The 20,435-nt window shown below is 45.6% G+C and overlaps 1 protein-coding gene across 6 annotated transcripts in view; it reads right to left on the bottom strand.

The window, feature by feature from the left end:
• ZC3H7A (zinc finger CCCH-type containing 7A) overlaps positions 1–20,435 on the bottom strand; it is a 130,456-nt gene that overhangs the window by 16,465 nt on the left and 93,556 nt on the right. For all 6 annotated transcript variants that reach the window (XM_088466780.1, XM_088466778.1, XM_088466776.1 and 3 more), the window contains exons 16-17: positions 12,713–12,894; positions 12,544–12,617 (exon numbers count right to left, since the gene is read on the bottom strand). In XM_088466780.1, coding sequence (XP_088322906.1) covers positions 12,544–12,617; positions 12,713–12,894 — 256 coding nt within the window. The remainder of the gene's footprint in view (positions 1–12,543; positions 12,618–12,712; positions 12,895–20,435) is intronic.

Below are 20,435 nucleotides of genomic sequence, written 5' to 3' on the forward strand. Positions count from 1 at the left end.
TGGAAAGGTTACAAACTGTATGTAATATTTTAGGGAAAGGGGGCCTGCACTGCACACCCTAGCTCTTTCTAATGGGATGTGCTACCTAGCTGAGACTTAGTACTACAACATAGAAAAAAAGAGAGGCCAGATGCACCATACAAACATTAATAATTATACATCATATAAGAGTTTTTTGGCATAAATTTGGATAAGTTATGACTTTACCCACCAACGTCAAGGTAACCTCATTGGGTAAGTCCCTAACACTATGGGCGTTCATGTCTGAGGCACCCCCGCGTTTGGTTTGGGGGTGCCCCATGCCCCAGACATGAACCCCCATAGTGTTAGGGACTTACCCGGTGAGGTTACCTTGACGTTGGTGGGTAAGTTCAAACTTTGGCCAAATTTATGCCAAAAACCTCATACATGATGTACAAACTGTATGTTCAAGCATAAAATCTACCATAAGAAAACTGATAAGTAAATTATAATTATCCTTTAGCTGTCACTGTGTTATGTACACATAGAAATTACTGCTTTGTTGATTCTTTGAGATATCTTATATAAAAAATGTATTGGTCTGTTTGTTTGTTCCGTTATGCATTGAGACATCCCTACACTGATTGGGATGAAAACAAAGCAAAGTGGTCCAGTTGGATCATGGCCAGGTTTTAGGGTGGTTAGGGTGTATGCTGGGCAGAACTTTGACCCAGGAAGCCTATTTTGGATCTTCCACTGGATGGATTTGGACGACATCACATAATTTGGACAAAAACTTCACAGAGTGGTAACACTGGATCCTAGAAGACATACTAGGGGGTCGAGGTCCTGGTCGTACCTCCCGTTGGTGTACGCTGGGCAGAACTTTGACCCAGGGAGCCTGTTCTGGGAATTCCACTGGATGGATTTGGATGAAAACTTCACATAGGGGTGGCAATTGGTCTGGGATGCCTAATGGAGTGGTTGGTGTCACGATCGGATCTCATGGAGGAGTGCGCCGGGGAGAACCTTGACCCAGGGAGCCTGTTCTGGGCCTTCCACTGAATGGATTTGGATGACATCACATAATAAAACTTAAAAACTTAAAGATTTAAACCCAGGCAAAGCTGGGTACTCCAGTTAGTATAGTTATTTAATTTAGGACTGTTAACTTCTATTGGTTGACTTGGCAATGGCTTTTGACAACCGTATAAAGATAAAATATGAGATATGGTAAGAACTTACCTTTGTTATCTCTATTTCTACAAAGTCCATAGGGTTCCACAGGATACCTTGGGGTATAGGTGATGACGTCAGGTATCAGGCACCATAAAGTTAAGTTTTCAGTCCTCCCAGGATGCACTAGGGTCCCCCTCCTATACCCCGCCCCCGAGCCAAGGCATCTCAGTTAGTTACCAAGCCATAGGCCGGAGGAGGAGAAGGAAGAGAGAGAAAAAAGATCTGGACACACACACAAGAATCACATTCTCACCAGAGGGAGACGGAAAAACCGGTGACCAGAGTAAAGCTCATCTGCAGCATAGGTGCGACAGGGCGGGAGTCCTGTGGAACCCTATGGACTTCGATAAAATAGAGATAACAAAGGTAAGTTCTTACCATATCTCATATTTTCTACTTCAGGGTCCATAGGGTATCCACAGGATACCTTGGGGATGTCCCAAAGCAGTATCCTTTAAGTGTGGGGACGCTCCTGTGCTGAAAGGAGAATCCGCCGCCCAAAGGAAGCATCCTGAGAGGCGAAGGTGTCAAACCTGTAATACCTCACGAAGGTATGGACATAGGACCACGTAGCAGCCTTGCAGATCTGGACTGCAGAGGCACCACGTCGAGCTGCCCACGAAGGACCCACAGACCTAGTGGAATGAGCCTTCACAGAAGGAGGAACCGGAAGGCCTTCATGAAGATAAGCTTCAGAAATTGCCATACGGATCCAGGCTGCCAAAGTTTGCTTTGAAGCAGGCCAACCCTTTTTATGGAAGCCATAGAGGACAAACAAGGCGTCCGACTTCCTAAACGAAGAAGTGCGGTCAACATAAGTCCTTAAGGCCCGCACAACATCCAAAGTGGCCTCACCCACTGAAAGACCAGGTGAGTTAAAAGCCGGAACAACTATTTCCTCATTAACATGAAACTGGGAAACAACTTTGGGAAGAAATTCAGGACGAGTGCGTAGCACTGCCCTGTTCCCATGAAAAATCAAGAAAGGGGGTCTACAAGAGAGAGCCCCTAAATCAGAAACACGTCTGGCCGAAGCTATGGCCAGAAGGAAAACAGTCTTAGCTGTTAGCCATTTAAGATCCACTGAGCCCAGTGGTTCAAACGGCGGTCCTTGGAGAGCCCTCAGGACCACAGTCAAGTCCCAAGGCGCAACAGGTGGAACAAAAGGCGGCTGAATACGCAGGACGCCCTGCATAAAGGTGCGCACATCAGGAAATGTAGCAATCCTACGGTGAAACCAGACAGACAGGGCCGAAACCTGCACCTTCAAAGAAGCAAGGCGAAGCCCATGGTCTAGTCCCGCTTGTAGGAAGGCGAGTACCCGAGACAGACGAAACTCCCGCGGAGCATAACCTCTCGGTCGACACCACTGGAAGAACATATGCCACACGCGATGGTATATTCTCGCGGAAGACGGTTTCCGAGCTCTTAGCATGGTACGTACTACAGAGCTTGAAAACCCCCTGGACCTTAACATGGCCGTCTCAACAGCCACGCCGTCAAAGACAGCCGAGTCAAGTCCGGGTGAAGACAAGGACCCTGTGACAGAAGGTCCGGTCGGAGCGGTAACCGCAGAGTACTGTCCACGGACAGACCCTGAAGGTCTGAGAACCAGTGCCGTCGGGGCCATGCGGGAGATATCAACAGGAGCGTCCCTCCTTCCTGTTTGAATTTCTGGATTACCCGTGGAAGAAGGGAAACCGGAGGAAAGAGTTAAGCAAACCGGAACGTCCACCGGACGGACAGAGCATCCACCAGAGACGCCTCTTCGTCTCTTGTGCGAGACCCGTACACCGGCAACTTGTTGTTGTGCCAGGACGCCATGAGGTCGATCTCTGGAAGACCCCACCTGTCCACCAGCAGTTGAAAAACGTCCGGAGTTTAGCACTCCCGGAATGAAGACAGCTGATATGGCCGGAAGATTGCGCTCCGCCCATACCAGGATCCGAGACACCTCTACAAGAGTCGCCCGACTTTGGGTTCCTCCTTGCCGGTTTATGTAGGCCACGGTGGTAGCGTTGTCCGACTGGACCTGCACCGGGTGACCTTGGAGAACCCGATGTGCCTTCTGGAGAGCATTGAAAACCGCTCGGAGTTCCAAGATGTTTATTGGAAGCTCTGCTTCTGCCGGAGTCCACCTGCCCTGGAACAAGTGTGGACCCGAAACTGCTCCCCAGCCCCGAAGACTGGCGTCCGTTGTCAACAGGACCCAATTCGCCACCCAGAACGGACGACCCTTGTTGAGATGGGTCGTCTGCAACCACCAGGCAAGGGACAGGCGAACCTCCGGAGTGAGCACTATCGTCTGCGATTTTAGAGACTGAGGCAGTCCATTCCACTTGGACAGGATCAGGTGCTGCAGAGGTCTGGAGTGAAACTGGGCATATTCCACCATGTCGAGTACCGACACCATGGAGCCCAGTAACCTCATCGCCGAGTGTAGAGACACCCGGCGGCTCTGCAGACAACTGCGCACCCTCGACTGTAAGGAAGAGATCTTTTCCCCCGTCACAAAGATCCTTTGCTGTCCCGAGTCCAATAAGGCTCCGAGGTGCAGAATCCGCTGAGACGTGATCAGGGTGGACTTCTGCCAGTTTATCAACCAGCCGTGCCGTTGCAGTAGCGCAATGGTCAGGTCCAAGTGGCGCAGAAGGAGCTCCGGAGATCCTGCCACTAAGAGAAGGTCATCCAAGTACGGCAACATGCGGACTCCCTGCAGCCACAGGGAAGCCGCCATGACCGCCATCACCTTGGTGAAAACACGTGGTGCTGTCGCCAGGCCAAAAGGTAGCGCCCGGAACTGAAAGTGGTCACTGCGGATTGCAAACCTGAGAAACTGCTGATGGCGCAAAAGAATAGGGACATGCAGGTAAGCGTCCTGTATGTCTAATGACACCATGTAGTCCCCAGGTTCCAGCGCCAGAATGATGGACCGCAGAGTCTCCATCCGAAACTTCGGCACCCGCAAAGACTTGTTGAGAGCTTTGAGGTTGAGAATCGGACGAAACGACCCATTGGGTTTCTGCACCAAAAAGAGATTGGAATAGAAACCCTGGCCCCTCTGGGAGAATGGAACAGGCACTATAACTCCAGCCTGGAGCATAGTGTGCAAGACCTTCTGCAGCTCTGTGGCTTTGTTCCGGTCTGATGGTAGACCCGTGGTGAAGAATCGAGCCGGAGGTCTGTGCCGGAAGGAGAGGGCATACCCGTGTGAGACCACCTCGAGGACCCAAGTGTCTGTCGTGGTGACCGACCAACACTGGGCGAACTGCAGCACGCGGCCTCCCACTTTGGGATCCCGCAAAGGGAGGCCCGGACCGTCAGGCCGCAGGCTTGTCATCTGGCTTAGGGGCCGGACGTCTGGTACTCCAGGCCTGCTTCCGGGGCCTGGCCGATTTCTTGGGGCCAGCCTGACGGGGAAAAAACTGTGCTTTAGGCCTACCCTGGGCCCTATAAGACCAAAAGGACGATGTACCTGAACCAGGAGGAACAGCAGCCGACGGGAGACATGCTGATTTAGCTGCCGCCAGCGTGGCTATTATCTTGTCCAGGTCCGGACCGAAGAGAACCTCTCCATTAAAAGGCAATGCCTCCAAACCCTTTTTGGAATCAGGGTCCGCCTTCCAGGATCGCAACCACAAGGTGCGACGAGCAGCCACCGCTGCCGAAGAAATTAGAGACGCCAGGGCACTAATATCTAAGGCCGCTTCGTTGATATAAGTGGCCGAATCCCGGAGATTGCTGATCAACTCTGTCTGCTCAGCCGAACAGTCGGGATCGAAGGACGCCTCCAACGTATCAGCCCAGCGCTCCATAGCTCTGGCAACCCAGCAAATGGCCATAGTTGGCCGTGCTGCCCCCCCTGCAAGGGAATAGACGGACTTCAGGCAGATCTCTACTTTGCGGTCCGTAGAATCCTTAAGGGAGGACATGGATGGCATGGGCAATGTGGCACTACGGACAAGGCGTGTCACATGAGAATCCACCTGTGGAGGGGATTCCCACTTGGCAAAATAATTGTCCGCAAACGGACACGCCACTGCTAAACGCCTTTGAGGCAGATATCGTTTGCCTGGCTGTTTCCACGCTTCCTCTAGGTGGTCAACTAATTGTCCCGAAAGAAGAAACACTGTGGTATCTCCTTTAACATCCTTGAAAAAGGCGTATTTGGACTTTGATACCGGAGGTTCCTCATCCTCAATAACTAAAGCAGTGCGGACTGCACGAATAAGGCCAGGTATATACACCTTAGACTTAGCGTCCGACTCTTTAGGACGGGGAGGTTCCTGGTCAGAAAGATCCAGAAACTCCCCACCATCGGACGTCCCGTCGTCATCCTCATAAGGAGCGGACTGAGACGCCACCGGCCGCTTGTGGGGCCGCATCACAGACTCCCCCTGCAACACGTCTGACAACTGCTGTACAGAGCTTGTTAACGAATTAACCCACACAGGCTCATGAGAGACCTGAGGAGGGGAAATAGGGAGACCGTGGGGTACCATTAATTGTCTCGGGAAACCCTGCATGGGTGACGACATCACTGACTGCTGGGACAATCCCATCTGAGTGAACGGAGGCTGCGGAGCTAACTGGCCCACGAGGGTTGTAAGCGCCTTGGCGAAACAAGCCCAGGGCGGCTCCTGTACCGGTGCTGTGACCGTAATAGGCCACGCCAATAAATAACACGGTCGGCATAGCCCTTCCGCGCTACCCTCCCCCTCCGCTATAGGTGCCTTGCACGTAGTACACCGAAGCTGTAGAGGGAAGTCACTCTCAGACATGATGGCAAATATGTGACCCCTCTCAACAATACTTGTCCGTATAGTGAGAGACCACCCTGCAGCACCGCACCACAAGGGCTTTAGCAGAAAGACAGGGACAGTAATAAGGCTGACAGTTAAGAAGTAAAGTACAGGCAGCAGCGCTAGCACAGTCACATACAATGCAAAGAAAAATCAATTCCTGCACTATCAGCGCTGATTCTCAACTACCCAGGCACAGAGTCTGGTAGGACACAGCGCTGCATACACAGACCTGACCCAAATCGGTGGAGAGGTATGCGGGGGGACCCAGACCACGATGCCTCTGATTCCAGGCTTCCAGCAGCGTTCACCATGCAGTTGTAAGATGGCCGCCGAGGAGCATAGAGGAGGCTGGCCTGGGGGAGGAGCGCTGCTACAGAGCCAGTCAGCGTTGCAGAGGGGACTGTGAAGCGGGGGAGGCGCCGGCTGTGAGACAGGGAAGGCACGCTCCCCTGGCATGCATTTAACCCCCGGGACGCCGCAGCGCTACCGCTCTGCTGCGGTCCACTGTCCCAGGGGGTAGTGGAAGCGCAGGTTAGATACCTGGCTCCACGCTGCAGCCAGTTCCCAGGGAGCCCCCTGCCTGGGGACTCTGGACCATGTGTTCAGCGGGGACCCACCGCGGGACCCCTCGGCTTACCTTGCTGTCCCCCTTGAATCCGGCCATGGTCCCAAACATCTGGGGTCACCGCTAGCTGTGACCCCAGATGCTCACCAGCATCCCCGGATCGGTACCGGTGTTCTGGTACCGGCGGGGGTGGAGGGAAGACGGCATGGACGTCAGTACTGACTGTCCATGCTGTACTTCCAGATGTGCAGCCACAGCTGCTTGAAGAAAACTTCAGGGGCTCTTCTTAGCCCCCACTCTAACAGGTGCATCCGACTCCGGCCGGGCACCAAACTAAACTGAGATGCCTTGGCTCGGGGGCGGGGTATCCTGGGAGGACTGAAAACTTAACTCTATGGTGCCCGATGCCTGACGTCATCACCTATACCCCAAGGTATCCTGTGGATACCCTATGGACCCTGAAGTAGAAAGTTGTTTTAGATGCCAGATATTGCTAAACCTACTGATTCAAATGTGATTAGAATTAAAGTTTTTAAGATAAACCTGTGATGCTATATAATGTCCTGCTTGTATGTGATACCTGTGATATCAAAGATGTTCCATTTTGTAAATATGAAGAGTTGGTTAAATCCATAAGATTAGCCAAACTGAATCCATGTAAAGCTCATGGTATTGGAACCAAGGACCTCATTCAGACCAGGTTGCAAGCGCAGAGCGCTCACAACCAGGACGATGTTTAGTCCCTGCGCACGCGCAGCGGCTGCACTGCGCGTGCGCAAGCCCCGGAGCGAGAGAGAAATTCTCTCGCTCTGGAGCTCTCTACAAAAGGGGCGGCTGTCGATGTTGATCGGCAGCTTGCCCCGTTTTGTAGGCGTGGCGGGGGGTGGTTTCACAAACGGAGGTGTTCCTTAAGAAACGCCTGCCGTTTTGTGGGCGGCCACACTGACATCAGCAGTGATGTCAGTAGGGAGCTTCCTGCTCGATCAGAGCAGAAAGCTCCCTGGGGATAACGGTTGCAGAGACCCAACCTTAGGGTCTCGTCGCAAGCCACGATGGTCGCGATGGTCTTGGCCATCGCGACCATGAACCTGGACAGCCGCTAAAGCTGTGGGTGGTAACCCACAGCTTAGCTAGCGACCAGGAGGCCGTACTAGAAAAGTAAAGCGGCCTCCCTCATTAAGAGCGAGCGCTTCTCTGAATGACGGCCCAAGTCCTGAACGGTATTCTGCTTTCAGTGTATTGCTCATATTGCTCAGTGCCTCCTCTAATCTCACAAAGCTGCTCAAAATCTAGAGTAGTACTCGGAAACTTGCCTTCTGCCTGTCATAAGCGGGCCAGGATAAATCCCAACATCCTAGTAGCCTGTTGGAGTGATTCAATTGATTCATATTTATTCTGGCTCATTAAAAGATATCACAGGCACCTAGATTTGACTAAGGATCTGAATAACTTTATATCTTTACTTTACCTTTGATGCAAACTTTGACTGGTTTCTCTATGAATTGCAGTCAAGCTTTTCATCAATGGTTGTATATACAAAAGACATTTTAGCAGCCTCATCTTTAATAGTGGAAAGCATCAATGCTTGCAGTCTAGCACCGAAGCACTATATATATATATCAGTACTTGAGAGTGGCAGGAGAGAGCTTGTATTTACACTAACAGGGGTATTCAATATGAAAGGTTAACTTCCCTGGCGAAGTTAACGTTTCATATCGGAGTTTTTTTCTGCGTAAAGGTATGGTGCGTACTCCCGCTTATCCCCGTATTCAAAATAAAATTAACGAAAACGGGAAACTCCGAAGGTGGATTTGCGTAAAGTTACGAATTTTTCCTTAAAATAATTGTAAGACCCCCCTAAAGTTGTAAAAACATGGGGGAACACTATGGGTACCCCCGTTTTAGCCTTTAATTGAAAGTCGGGGATTTAAATAGCCGCAGCAGGTGTTTTTTTCCCAACAGTGAAGAAGTGATGCAGAAGAGCACTTAGGTCATTTTTTTCGTTTTTTTAAGTGGTTCCATCAAATTTGGGGTACATGAAAATAGGTACTAGCATATTTTTAAGTCCCTAAAGTCAGTTTTTAAAAATTCTGCATTTGTGCACCTGCCGCTATAATTCTATTCGAGAAAACACCTGCCGCATACTTGCAGAAAAGCCCTGAACCTATTTCCCTATTGTTTAACAATTTTTTCCCCATTTTTTTTTTTTGCACCCCAATTTTTAAATTCATTTTTTGGGGTGTCCCTATTTTTTTTAAAACTTTTTTTGACACAGTTCTTTTTTAAATGTCAATCTCAGGGGTGCAGGCTATTTTTTTTAAGCCTGCACCCCTAAACCCCAATTCTGCACTTTTTTTTGACACCTATTCAATGGTGAAAACTTATCCCGTTTTTATCAAAGACTTTTCAAAACTGCGATAAGTCTTTGAAATTGAATACGGTGTAAAACTAAAACCAGTGATATTAACGCAAAAAAGTTAAAAAGTGCTATATTAAACGCAAAAAACGATGTTATCGCAGCCATATTGAATACCCCTGTAAATATCAGTACTTGAGAGTGGCAGGAGACAGCTTGTTATAGATTTCCTAATAACACCGCGCTACTGTCGGTTATAGCATAAGCAGCTCCATTTAAAAATACATAAATTAAACCTAAAATATAGAGCGTTTGTTATTGTGTGTGTGAACGCAATACCTGTGAAGAAATATGAAAAGAAGAGGGAAAGGGATCTGTATATGGTGCACAATTGTTAATAAAATAGAACAAAGGTTATATTTTAAGAAGTTTTATTCAAATGAAACAAAAGCAAAGCAAAGTATTTGGTTAAAAGTATAGTAAGAGATGTGTATAGAATATGGAAAAAGTTATTAAAATAAAGGAATATATGTTCTTTTATATAGTTGAGTGTCTGTTCGAAAATCTATCAATAAAGGGTTAAAACAATTCCTTAATATTGGTGTCTGGTCTAGTTACTGATTTACTTTCTTGTATATTGGTGTGATCTTACAAATATATGGCTACTATTCCCATGTCACAATATAACAGAATAACTCTAGTTAGGAATACTGCCCATATTCAGAGTAGCTATATATCTCTCATATTAGTGTATCATATTGTAACGTTCATTCATTGCATATATCAGATACAATTGTAACTACTTGAAAGAGATACAATTATCCTTGGCAGAAATATCAGATTGCAGCTATTGCATTTAACATTTCCCACTACGTAAGTATCCTGTATCTACTTGCTCAATGTATTTTAGATAGCTGCATATTAGGTATTTAATACACAAAATTGTGATTTGACACAGGATTGTAGTGTACACAGTCTAGGATTGCACAGTGTACTTTCATAGGAAACCAATGCTGCAGTACTAGTGTGCTAGTTACCAATTCAATTTGTGGGGATAATATTTTAGTCCATGATCATCACCACATAATCCATGTAGTGTAGAGCCTGTGTCTTTCACTTTGTTTAAATGATGTAGAGAAAGCTGTGATATGTCTCCTAATGAATACATATAATTACAAATATAGATGTGTGTTTAGTTCATATTAATGATTGTAACAATAGTCAGCGGTATACGGAGGAGCAGAGGTGATCCTAGCTACACTTTATTGTATCTTAATATACACCAGATTCATTGAATTAGTTCAGACATGACAGGCACACGGCTATTAGGCACTCTGCTATAGAAGTAATAGCCGTGTGCCTGTCATGTCTGAACTAATTCAATGAATCTGGTGTATATTAAGATACAATAAAGTGTAGCTAGGATCACCTCTGCTCCTCCGTATACCGCTGACTAAACCCAATATGATCTACAATGGGAAACGTGCCCTTATCCGCATGTAATACAGGAATAGGGACACAGTAGGAGTGATGGAAGATCCAGCAGCACGATATTTAGCATGTGTGTAGTGGAATCACTATATAGGATAAGGCAGAGTGAACCAATAAGTGTCTGTCTGATATTGGTAACGGTGATGTTACACATACGCAGTAACACCAATTTATTAATGTAATATTGTTACAATTATTAATATGAACTAAACACACATCAATATTTCTAATTATATGTATTCATTAGGAGACATATCACAGCTTTCTCTACTTATTTAAACAAAGTGAAAGACACAGGCTCTACACTACATGGATTATGTGGTGATGATCATGGACTAAAATATTATCCCCACAAAATTGAATTGGCAACTAGCACACTAGTACTGCAGCATTGGTTTCCTATGAAATTACACTAAGTGTAATCCTAGACTGTGTACACTACAATCCTGTGTCAATTCGCAATTTTGGGTATTAAATACCTAATATGCAGCTATCTAAAATTAATTGAGCAAATGGATACAGGATACTTACGTAGTGGGAAATGTTAAATGCAATAGCTGCAATCTGATATTTGTGCCAAGGATAATTGTATCTCTTTCAAGTAGTTACAATTGTATCTGATATATGCAATGAATGAACGTTACAATATGATACACTAATATGAGAGATATATAGCTACTCTGAATATGGGCAGTATTCCTAACTAGAGTTATTCTGTTATATTGTGACATGGGAATAGTAGCCATATATTTGTAAGATCACACCAATATACAAGAAAGTAAATCAGTAACTAGATCAGACACCAATATTAGGGAATTGTTTTAAACCTTTATTGATAGATTTTTGAATAGACACTTGACTATATAAAAGAACATATATTCCTTTATTTTAAACACTTTTTCCATATTCTATACACATCTCTTACTATACTTTAACCAGATACTACTCTTTGCTTTTATATCATTTGAACAAAAATTTTTAATAAAATAGAATAAAGGTTATATTTTAACATTTGTGCACCATATACAGAACCCTTTCCCTCTTCTTTTCCAATCTGCACATCTTTTTGGATCTGTGGTAGCACCCCCAATGCACTACGAATCAAGAATCATTACTATTTGGGGTATCTCACTTATGTAATTTGTTTATATTTTCCTGTGCAACAGATTCCTTCTGTTTATGCCTGTGAAGAAATAGAAAAGTTAGTGCATGAGCATGTTTATAAAGTTCTTATTGCTGCACATTTAGTAAAGTCCGTACAGGGCGATCGGGGGTTCCGATGTAACATATAACTTATTGCGCTCACACATTTTAATATACAATAACAAGCGATCTATATTTTAGGTTTAAGGAGACAGCTTTTATTTATGCTTCAGAACTGAACAGTGCAATAGGACAGAGATTGTTCCTGATTTTGTCTCACAATTTATAACCTCTTTCTAAATCAATTGGAGATTGAATGTATCTTCACATTTATATTTAGGAGTGTACTAAGCATTGCCAATCATTGGATGTAAATGTTCATAGTCACCTATATAATTTATCTAATGCTACCTTTTTACTGATACTTGTTTCCCTGTCTAACTGTACTCTGCAATTATTATTTTGGAAATTGGCTTGAGCTCTATTGTATTTGTAACCCAATAGTAAATTAGTAGCCACTCCGCTAAACATTGCAAAGCTCCACAACCTGAAGTCACTATTTTGTGAAATGAAACAAATTTCATGAATATGCAACATATAAATTCATCAAAAATTTCCATAATTCGAAATCACTTTGTAGAGTCCTGTTCGAATAGCCTAGAACCCTCACTCCCTTACGCCCATGGAATGCCCACAACAGGAAACAAGGTTTGGACACTTTGTAGCTAGTACAAGAAACACAGGCGTAGACAAGTTCTAATATGCTGAAAATGGCAAAATAATGCCAAACATCAATAATGTATAGGGAATTAAAGGATTATAAATCAAAACAGCGTTTAAAGTCTCTGATCTCAAACACTAATGGGAATGCCCATCCAGAGAAGCAGTACAATCAGAATTTTTTTTTTTTTTTTTACTTTATATGCCTTTTTTTAAGTAGTATTATTAAGAATAAATAATAACAACAACCAAAAATTATGTACCTGGGGATTTAATGCAGCGGATTCCTTTGCCCAATACTTCTGAGAGTCCTGTACAATTTCTTCAAAACAAATTCCTACAAGAAAACAATATGCAAATAAGCGATACATCGTATTGACCAGTGTTTGGATACAGTTTTCATCAGTGGACCTTGCTAAAGGGGGCTCTCACCTGTCTCTTTCTGAATGACCCAGACTCTAAGCTCCACTAAGCTGTGTGCATAGAAGCACTCATCTTCTCTTAAGCATCCATAGCGAACCTCATGCCGACAAAGATCCAACACAAAGTGAATGTTGAAGGGACGGATCTTGCAGTACTTTACTACAGTGTCTCTGAACATGTGAACTAGACACCTGTATTATAAAATAACAAATAGAAACAGTTAATGTATTTCCAAGAGCTAAAACTCATTGCTTACAGCTGCAACAAGTGCAGGAAGCACGGCTTACAGATGGGTCCTCGTACATCTAGCCTCCTTGCACGTTAAACAGCCCTTCTAGTTGCGCCATGCCGCGGCGTGACTTGGTAGCGCCGGGCGTCTTTTGTGCGACTTTGTACCTCCAAATGCGTCTTATTCGCACAGTGATGGGAATAAACAGCACAAGCAGCTTCTGTTGATTAAAATGATATGCAGCATGCCTATGTTCTGTGAGTGAGTGCGGGTGTATCTGCATGCGAAACGCTACGTTACAGTGTCAGCGGCTGTAACACTGTGCGAATAAGACGTATTTGAAGGTAAAAAGTCATACAAAAGATGCTCACGCTACCAAGTCACATAGAGCTCCCGCATTATGTGTGGCGCGACTTGTAGCACACGGAGGATAGATGAATGTGGACACATCTGTAGCTAAATTCCAGGACAATTACAATAAAAATATGCCTAAGATCATATACACCCATCAGCCATAACATTAAAACTACTGAAATTGATGTGTTGGAAGCAGGGAAAATGGTATTACATACCATTGTTAACTCCTTTTCTTCAAGGTCCATAGGGTTCACAGGAATTACCTTGGGGTATTAGGTTGGCGTGATCCAGGCACCAAACAGTTACAAGCTTTAGCTCCCAGGATGCAATAGGTCCTCCTCCATATATACCCTGCCCCTGGCAGTGTGTTAGGGTGGGTGACCTGTGGACCTCGAAGAAAAACTTAACAAATAGGTATGTTATACCATAACTCTTAATTTCTTCTTCGGGTTCCTTAGGGTACACAGAAGTTACCTTGGGGATGTCCCAAAGTAGTTCACTTAAGGGTGGGGACGCTCCTGATCAGAAAGGAGAATCCGGCGCCCAAAGGAAGCATCCTGAGAGGCAAATGTATCAAAGGCATAAACCTCAGAAAAGTGTTGACGGACAACCACATGGCTGCCTTGCACAATTGTTCAGGAGAGGCACCACGTCGAAATCGCCCACGATGGTCCCACAGATCGAGTAGACTGTTCTGTCACTGTGTTTGGAAAAGGGAGATCAGCTTGTGTGTAAAACTGAGAAAACATCATACGAAGCCATCTAGCCAGAGTCTGTTTGTTAGCTGGCCAGCCTCGCTTATGAAAGTCATACAACACAAAGAGTCCGATTTCTTAAAGGAGTTGGTATGATCCACGTAGATATGGAGGGAGCGTACAACATCCAGAGAAGCTTCACTTACTGAGAGGTCTGAAGACTGGAAGGCTGGAACCACAGTTTCTTCATTTACCTGAAAACGGGATACTACCCTAGGAAGGTAACCCACCCTGGTACGAAGAACAGCTCTATCCTGGTGAAAAATCAAAAAAGGGGGAGCGACAAGAAAGTGCTGCCAAATCAGATAACCTGCGGGCAGAGGAGATAGCGAGAAGAAAAATGGTCTTCGCTGTCAACCATATGAGGTCCACTGAGTTCAGGGGTTCAAATGGGGTAGCCTGTAGAGCCCTGAGAACCAAAGACAAATCCCATGGTGCTAGCGGAGGGACAAAGGGAGGCTCAACCCTCAGAACACCCTGCAAAAATGTTCCATCAAACAGGGGAGCGATCCTTCGCTGAAACCAAACTGATAGTGCAGATTTTTAACTTGAACTCTCCGAGTGGCCAGACGAAGACCGAGGTCTAACCCAGCCTGGAGAAAAGCAAGCACTCGGGAGACCCTAAAAACTGTAGGGTCATATTTTCTATGGGAACACCATTGAAAATAGGAGGGCCAAACTCTGTAATAGATGCCGGCAGCGGAAGGCTTTCGTGCCCTATGCATCGTCTGAATTACAGAGCTAGTAAAACCGTTTGGCTCTTAAAATGGAAGACTCAAGAGCCACGCCGTCTAAGACACACGAGGAAGGCCCGGATGCTAACAGGTCTGGCCTTAGAGCAGGGGTGGGGAGGCCATTTATATATATATATATATATATATATATATATACACACACACACACACACATATATATATATATATATATATATATATAAAACATTATTTGCGGGCCTGGTTTAGGCCATGCCCCCTCCGTGTGATGTCAAATGGGGGCGGGGCCACAGTCGCCGGTGATTACAGCAGGATGCTCCGGGGAGCTTTAAGGGCAGCGGTGCGACCGTCTGAAGCATCCTAAGGATGCTCCAGGTAGCACTGCATAGATTCTGGCTGCAGTGTGCCATTCTAGGCACCCTGCTAGCCGAATGAGGCTAGCAGAAAAAAAGCTCTCAGGGCCAGACCAAATGATACAGAGGGCCTTATAAAGGCCCGGCAGGAGTTTCCCCATCCCTGCCTTAGAGGAAGAGGCCATGGAGTGTCTATGGAGAAACTATGAAGGCCGGCGTCTGGGCCAAGTAGGATCCATCAGTATAACTGTGCAGACCTCTTGCTTGAATTTCCCTTAGGAGGAGAGAGATTGGAGGAAATTGGTATGCCAGATTGAAGTTCCATTTTACTGCCAGAGCATCCACGAAGGCGGCTGAGGGGTCTCTGGTTCTGGATCCGTACCTGGGAACCTTGTGATTGTGACGTGAAACCATCAGGTATACTTCTGGTCGTCCCCATTTGTCCACTAGGATCTGAAAGACATCTGGATGAAAAGCCTATTCCCCGGCGTGTTTGTCTTAACGACTTTAAAAAATCTGCTTCCCAATTTAGGACTTCGGGGATGAATATTGCCGAAGATGATGTTCTGCCCAAACCAGAATGTTTGCAACTCCCTTCATGGCTGACTGCCTTCATGTGCCTCCCTGACATTTGAGGTAGGCTACTGTGGTCGCATTGTCAGATTGGATTTGGTCAGGCCTGCCCTTTAGGATATCCTGTGCTTGAATAAGTGCTTTGTACACTGCTTGAAGTTACAGGATGTTTATGGATAGTTGACTTTCCTGAGTAGTCCATCTTCCCTAAAAGGTATGATGGCAGGTCACTGCGCCCCAACCGCGAAGGCTGGCATTCGTGGTGAGAAGCACCCACCTTGGAATCCACAAGGGGGCGACCCTTGTTAAGATGAGATGTTTTCAGCCACCATGATAGGGAAAACCAAACTTAGCAAAAAGAGGAGGATCATCTGGGACTGTCTGGGATACTGCCCGCTCCACCTGGAGAGAATCAATCACTGCAGAGGCCTGGAATAGACCTGGGCATATTGCACCATGTCAAAAGTGGATACCACGGACCCCAGGACCTGCAATGCTGAGTGAATGGATACCCTCTGTTGCGGAGCAATTTGCGCACTCGCAATTGCAGAGCCGAAATCTTGTCCACTGGTAGAAAGAGCCTTTGAGCCATGAAATCCATTACCCCCAGATGTACCATCTTCTGTATTGGAGAAAGGGAAGACTTTTCTCCAATTATCTAACCCTGCTCATGTAAACAGGCAGTGGTCAGCTGGACAGGATGATATAAAGCCTTTGTAGACTGCCAATATCAGGAGGTCATCCAAGTATGGCAGTATCCTGACTCCTTCTGAAATGAGCAGTAATGACTGCCATTATCTTGGTAATCAGCAAAACTCAGAAACCCTTGGTGGAATAGTGCAATAGGAACATGCAGATACGCATCCTGTATGTCCAGGGAACCATGAAATCCCCAGGTTCCATTGCTAGCATAATTGACCGTAAGGATCTCCATATGGAACCTGGGCACATGAATGAACCTGTTGAAAGATTTCCGATTCAGAATTGAGCGATGAGACCCATTTAGCTTCTGAATCAAAAACAAATTTGAGTAATAACTCCTTCCTTGTTAGCTTAAAGAACCTGGATTATCACCCCTGAATTTAGCACGGCATGAATGGTCTACTAAAGGGCAAGGGCCTAGATAGAATTTAATGGGGAGTTGTGCAAACCACCTTCTGGGGAGTAACCCTATAGGAAGGTGTCACGTAAGAATCCCCAGTAGGGAGGGGGATTTCACACCTAATGCAGGTAAAAAGACACTAGTCTGTTTTGGAATCTGGAACAGTTAGCTGGAGTGTTCCATGCTTCCCTCATAAACTCAGTTAGCTGTTCAAATTAAGGTAATCCAAACTAAATCACCTTCAGGTGTCTGAACACCAGGTTTATTAGGTTTTAGGAGCCGGTACTTTATCTTCTATAATGAGGATTGATTTAACCCCCTGCTAGAGAGGAACATCCTCTGATGAATGACGCTCCTCTCTGAGATAGGCCCACAGGGAGAAACCTCTGTATTCTCTGCCTCCTCAAATGATATAGCAGGGTGGACTGAAAGGATGGTGCAGTCCATTTATATGCTTATATGGCTGATGCCTTATTTGCCTGTAACATCTGCAGATAGGTACAGTATAAGCTAAAAGCCAGATTCTGAACTAAGTGGACATAACCCTCCATCCAGGAAGGATGTATGGGAAGAGGAAACATAGCTGGCTGTAATCACTGTGGGAAATCCAAACTGGGAGGCAGTGTGGGGGCCGATAAGCAGTCCACTAACTGCGTCATAACCTGAAACCAGGAGGACATTCAAGGTGACCCCAGAACAGGTGCTGGCGAGGTGGACTGTTGTGGTGTATAACAAACAACACACAGTCTATCCTGTATGAAATCCTTAGCGGCCTACTGCACAGGATTTACATGAAACCAGCACAGGGACAACAGTCCCCTGTTTACCTTTGTCCTGAGACATGAGAAATATTTGTAACCTACAACAAATGTAGGGTTAACAATGCAATGTGACCCCTTCACAGATAAAAATAAATGTGAAGTACTCTCTAACCCCTATACACCAGGTAGTTGAGGGTTAGAAAAAAACAAAAATAAAACAAACGAGAGAGAGAGAGAGAGAGAGAGAGAGAGAGAGACCAAATCTCCCCTCAGCAAACACTCAATTGCAGCTGAGCGTCTCCAATTAATTAGGAGAGGGGGGATGGGCAGCTCAGTCTTCACAAGAAAATGCGGAGTACAATTTAACCCCTACACACCTGGTAGCTGAGGGTTAAATGGAGCAATCGCAGTGATAGTTATAACTAACAGTCATAAATAAAACCTGCATGAACTCCTGTTTCCCTTTACGCTTAGCATATATAAGTATAAAGGTAACAATGCAATGTGACCACCTTCACAAATATCTAGTAAATGTTAAGTACACAGAAATCCCATACCCTGTCAGAGGGATGAGGAGAAATAGCAGTGATTGCTATAATGGACAGGCTTTTTCAGAAAAACAAAGGCTGTATAACACATAGCAGAACTAGCAAGTCACATACAATGGGCTCTTAATCAACTACGCAAAAGCACAAAGCTTTGTAGGTTATTGAACTCTGTATAACTTGGCCACCAAAGGAGAGATTAGCAGCTACAGCAGAGCACTTGAAAGTGGTCTCTGGGCATCTCATATACAGAGGAGGAAGAGAGAAGCAACCCAGACACGCGGAAACCTTGTGCTGGATCAACGTTTGGGCTGGGGGAGGGGCTGCTGGGGAGAGCCTACCTCCCCTAAGCTGTATTAACCCTCGGGGTACACTGGCTATAAACATGGCTGAACCAATGTCCTCAGCGCCTGATTTATATACCCAGGTGGTCTAGTGGGGAAGTGGCCGGCCACGGTTCCTCACAACAGCAACCTCCGGCAGGTCTCCACCGCTGGAGGTAATGACTGCCACGGGGTTCCCTTCGAGTTAACCACCTTACCTGCGTCCCCGCGTCTACCGGCTGCAATCCCGGGCCCAGCAACATTGTTAGTCGAAACTCTGCTGTTCCCGCCAAATTCAACAGTTTCTTCACTGGTGTTGCGGTGCCGGTGGGGGTAGATAGAGCAGCAGCTTGGGCATCAATTAAGACCCCTAGCGCTGCTTGCTCTGAGAAGAAAAACAAAAAAACAAAGCTTGGGACTGCCTGAGCAGTCTAAAAAGATGCATCTGAATCCTGTGCACCAAACAGAAAAACAAAGTACCTGTAGCCAGGGGCAGGGTATATATGGAGGAGGACCCAGTGCATCCTGGGAGCTAAAGCTTGTAACTGTTTGGTGCCTGGATCACTCCAACCTAATACCCCAAGGTAATTTCTGTGGACCCTATGGAACCCGCAATAGAAAATGGGCAAGTGTAAGGATCTAGCCACTTTGACAAGGACCAAATTGTGATAACTAGATGACTGGGTCAGAGCATCTCCAAAACAGCAGGTCTTGTGAGGTGCTCCCGATATACAGTGGTTAGTGCCTACCAAAAGTGGTCCAAGGAAGGACAACTGGTTAACTGGCAAAAAACGAGCTACTGTGGCACAAATTGCAGAAAAAAGTTAATGCTGGTTATGATAGCCGCAGAACTGTGTGCGCTTATGCTGACCCCTGTCCACCGCCGAAAGCGCCTACAATGGACATGTGAGTGTCAGAACTGGACCATGAATGTATGGAAGGAGGAGGCCTGGTCTGATGAATCACATTAATTTATTACATCATGTGGACGGCCGGATGCATTTGCATCGTTTACCTGGGGAAGAGATGGCACCAGGATGCACTATGAGATGAAGGCAAGCTGGTGGAGGTCTGATGCTCTGGACAATGTTCTGTTGGGAAACCTTGGGTCTTGGTATTCATGTGAATGTTACTTTGACAAATATTACCTACCTAAACAATGTTGCAGACCAAGTACACCCCTTCATGGCAACGGTATTTCCCGATGGCAGTGACCTCTTTCAGCAGGATAATGTGCCCTGCCACACTGCAAACATTGTTCAAGAATGGTTTGAGGAACATGATCGAGTTCAAGGTGTTGACTTGACCTCCAAATTCACCAGATCTCAACCCGATCGAGCATCTGTGGGATGTGCTGGATAAACAAGCCTGAGCCATGGAGAGCCAACCTCACAACTTACAGGTGCGGGAGACCTATACAATATTAGACAGGTGATTTTAATATTTATGGCTGATGGTTGTAAATATATGAGGGTGTTGGGTAGTGGGTACCCAGCACCCTTGCTATAACCAAAGTGAAGTAGAAAGTTTCACTACCAACAGCACATTTAGAAGCCAGGAAGAAGGAAGTAATGTATTTAAAACAAAGTTGCAGGAAGGCATGCAAGAACCTACACATTAAAGTTATCTGAAGTTGTATAGTTAATTTAAATAGTGAAGATATAAACTCTCATATAGACATGCTTCATAAATACAGTCAGGTGCATAAATATTGGGACATTAACAGAATTTTCATATTTTGGACTCTATTCACCACCACAATGGCTTTGAAATGAAACAAACAAGATGTGCTTTAACTGCAGACCTTCAGATTTAATTTGAGGGCAATTACATCCAAATCAGGTGAACGGTGTAGGAATTACAACGGTTTCTATATGTGCCTCCCACTTTTTAAGGGGCCAAAAGTAATGGGAAAAACTAAACAATCATAAATCTAACTTTCACTTTTTAATACTTTGTTGCAAATCCTTTGCAGGCAATTACAGCCTGAAGTCTGGAACGCATAGACATCACCAAATGCT

Source organism: Taudactylus pleione, unplaced genomic scaffold (assembly GCF_031769625.1).
Source record: "Taudactylus pleione unplaced genomic scaffold, aTauple2 ptg000066l, whole genome shotgun sequence".
Classification (NCBI taxonomy): Eukaryota; Metazoa; Chordata; class Amphibia; order Anura; family Myobatrachidae; genus Taudactylus; species Taudactylus pleione.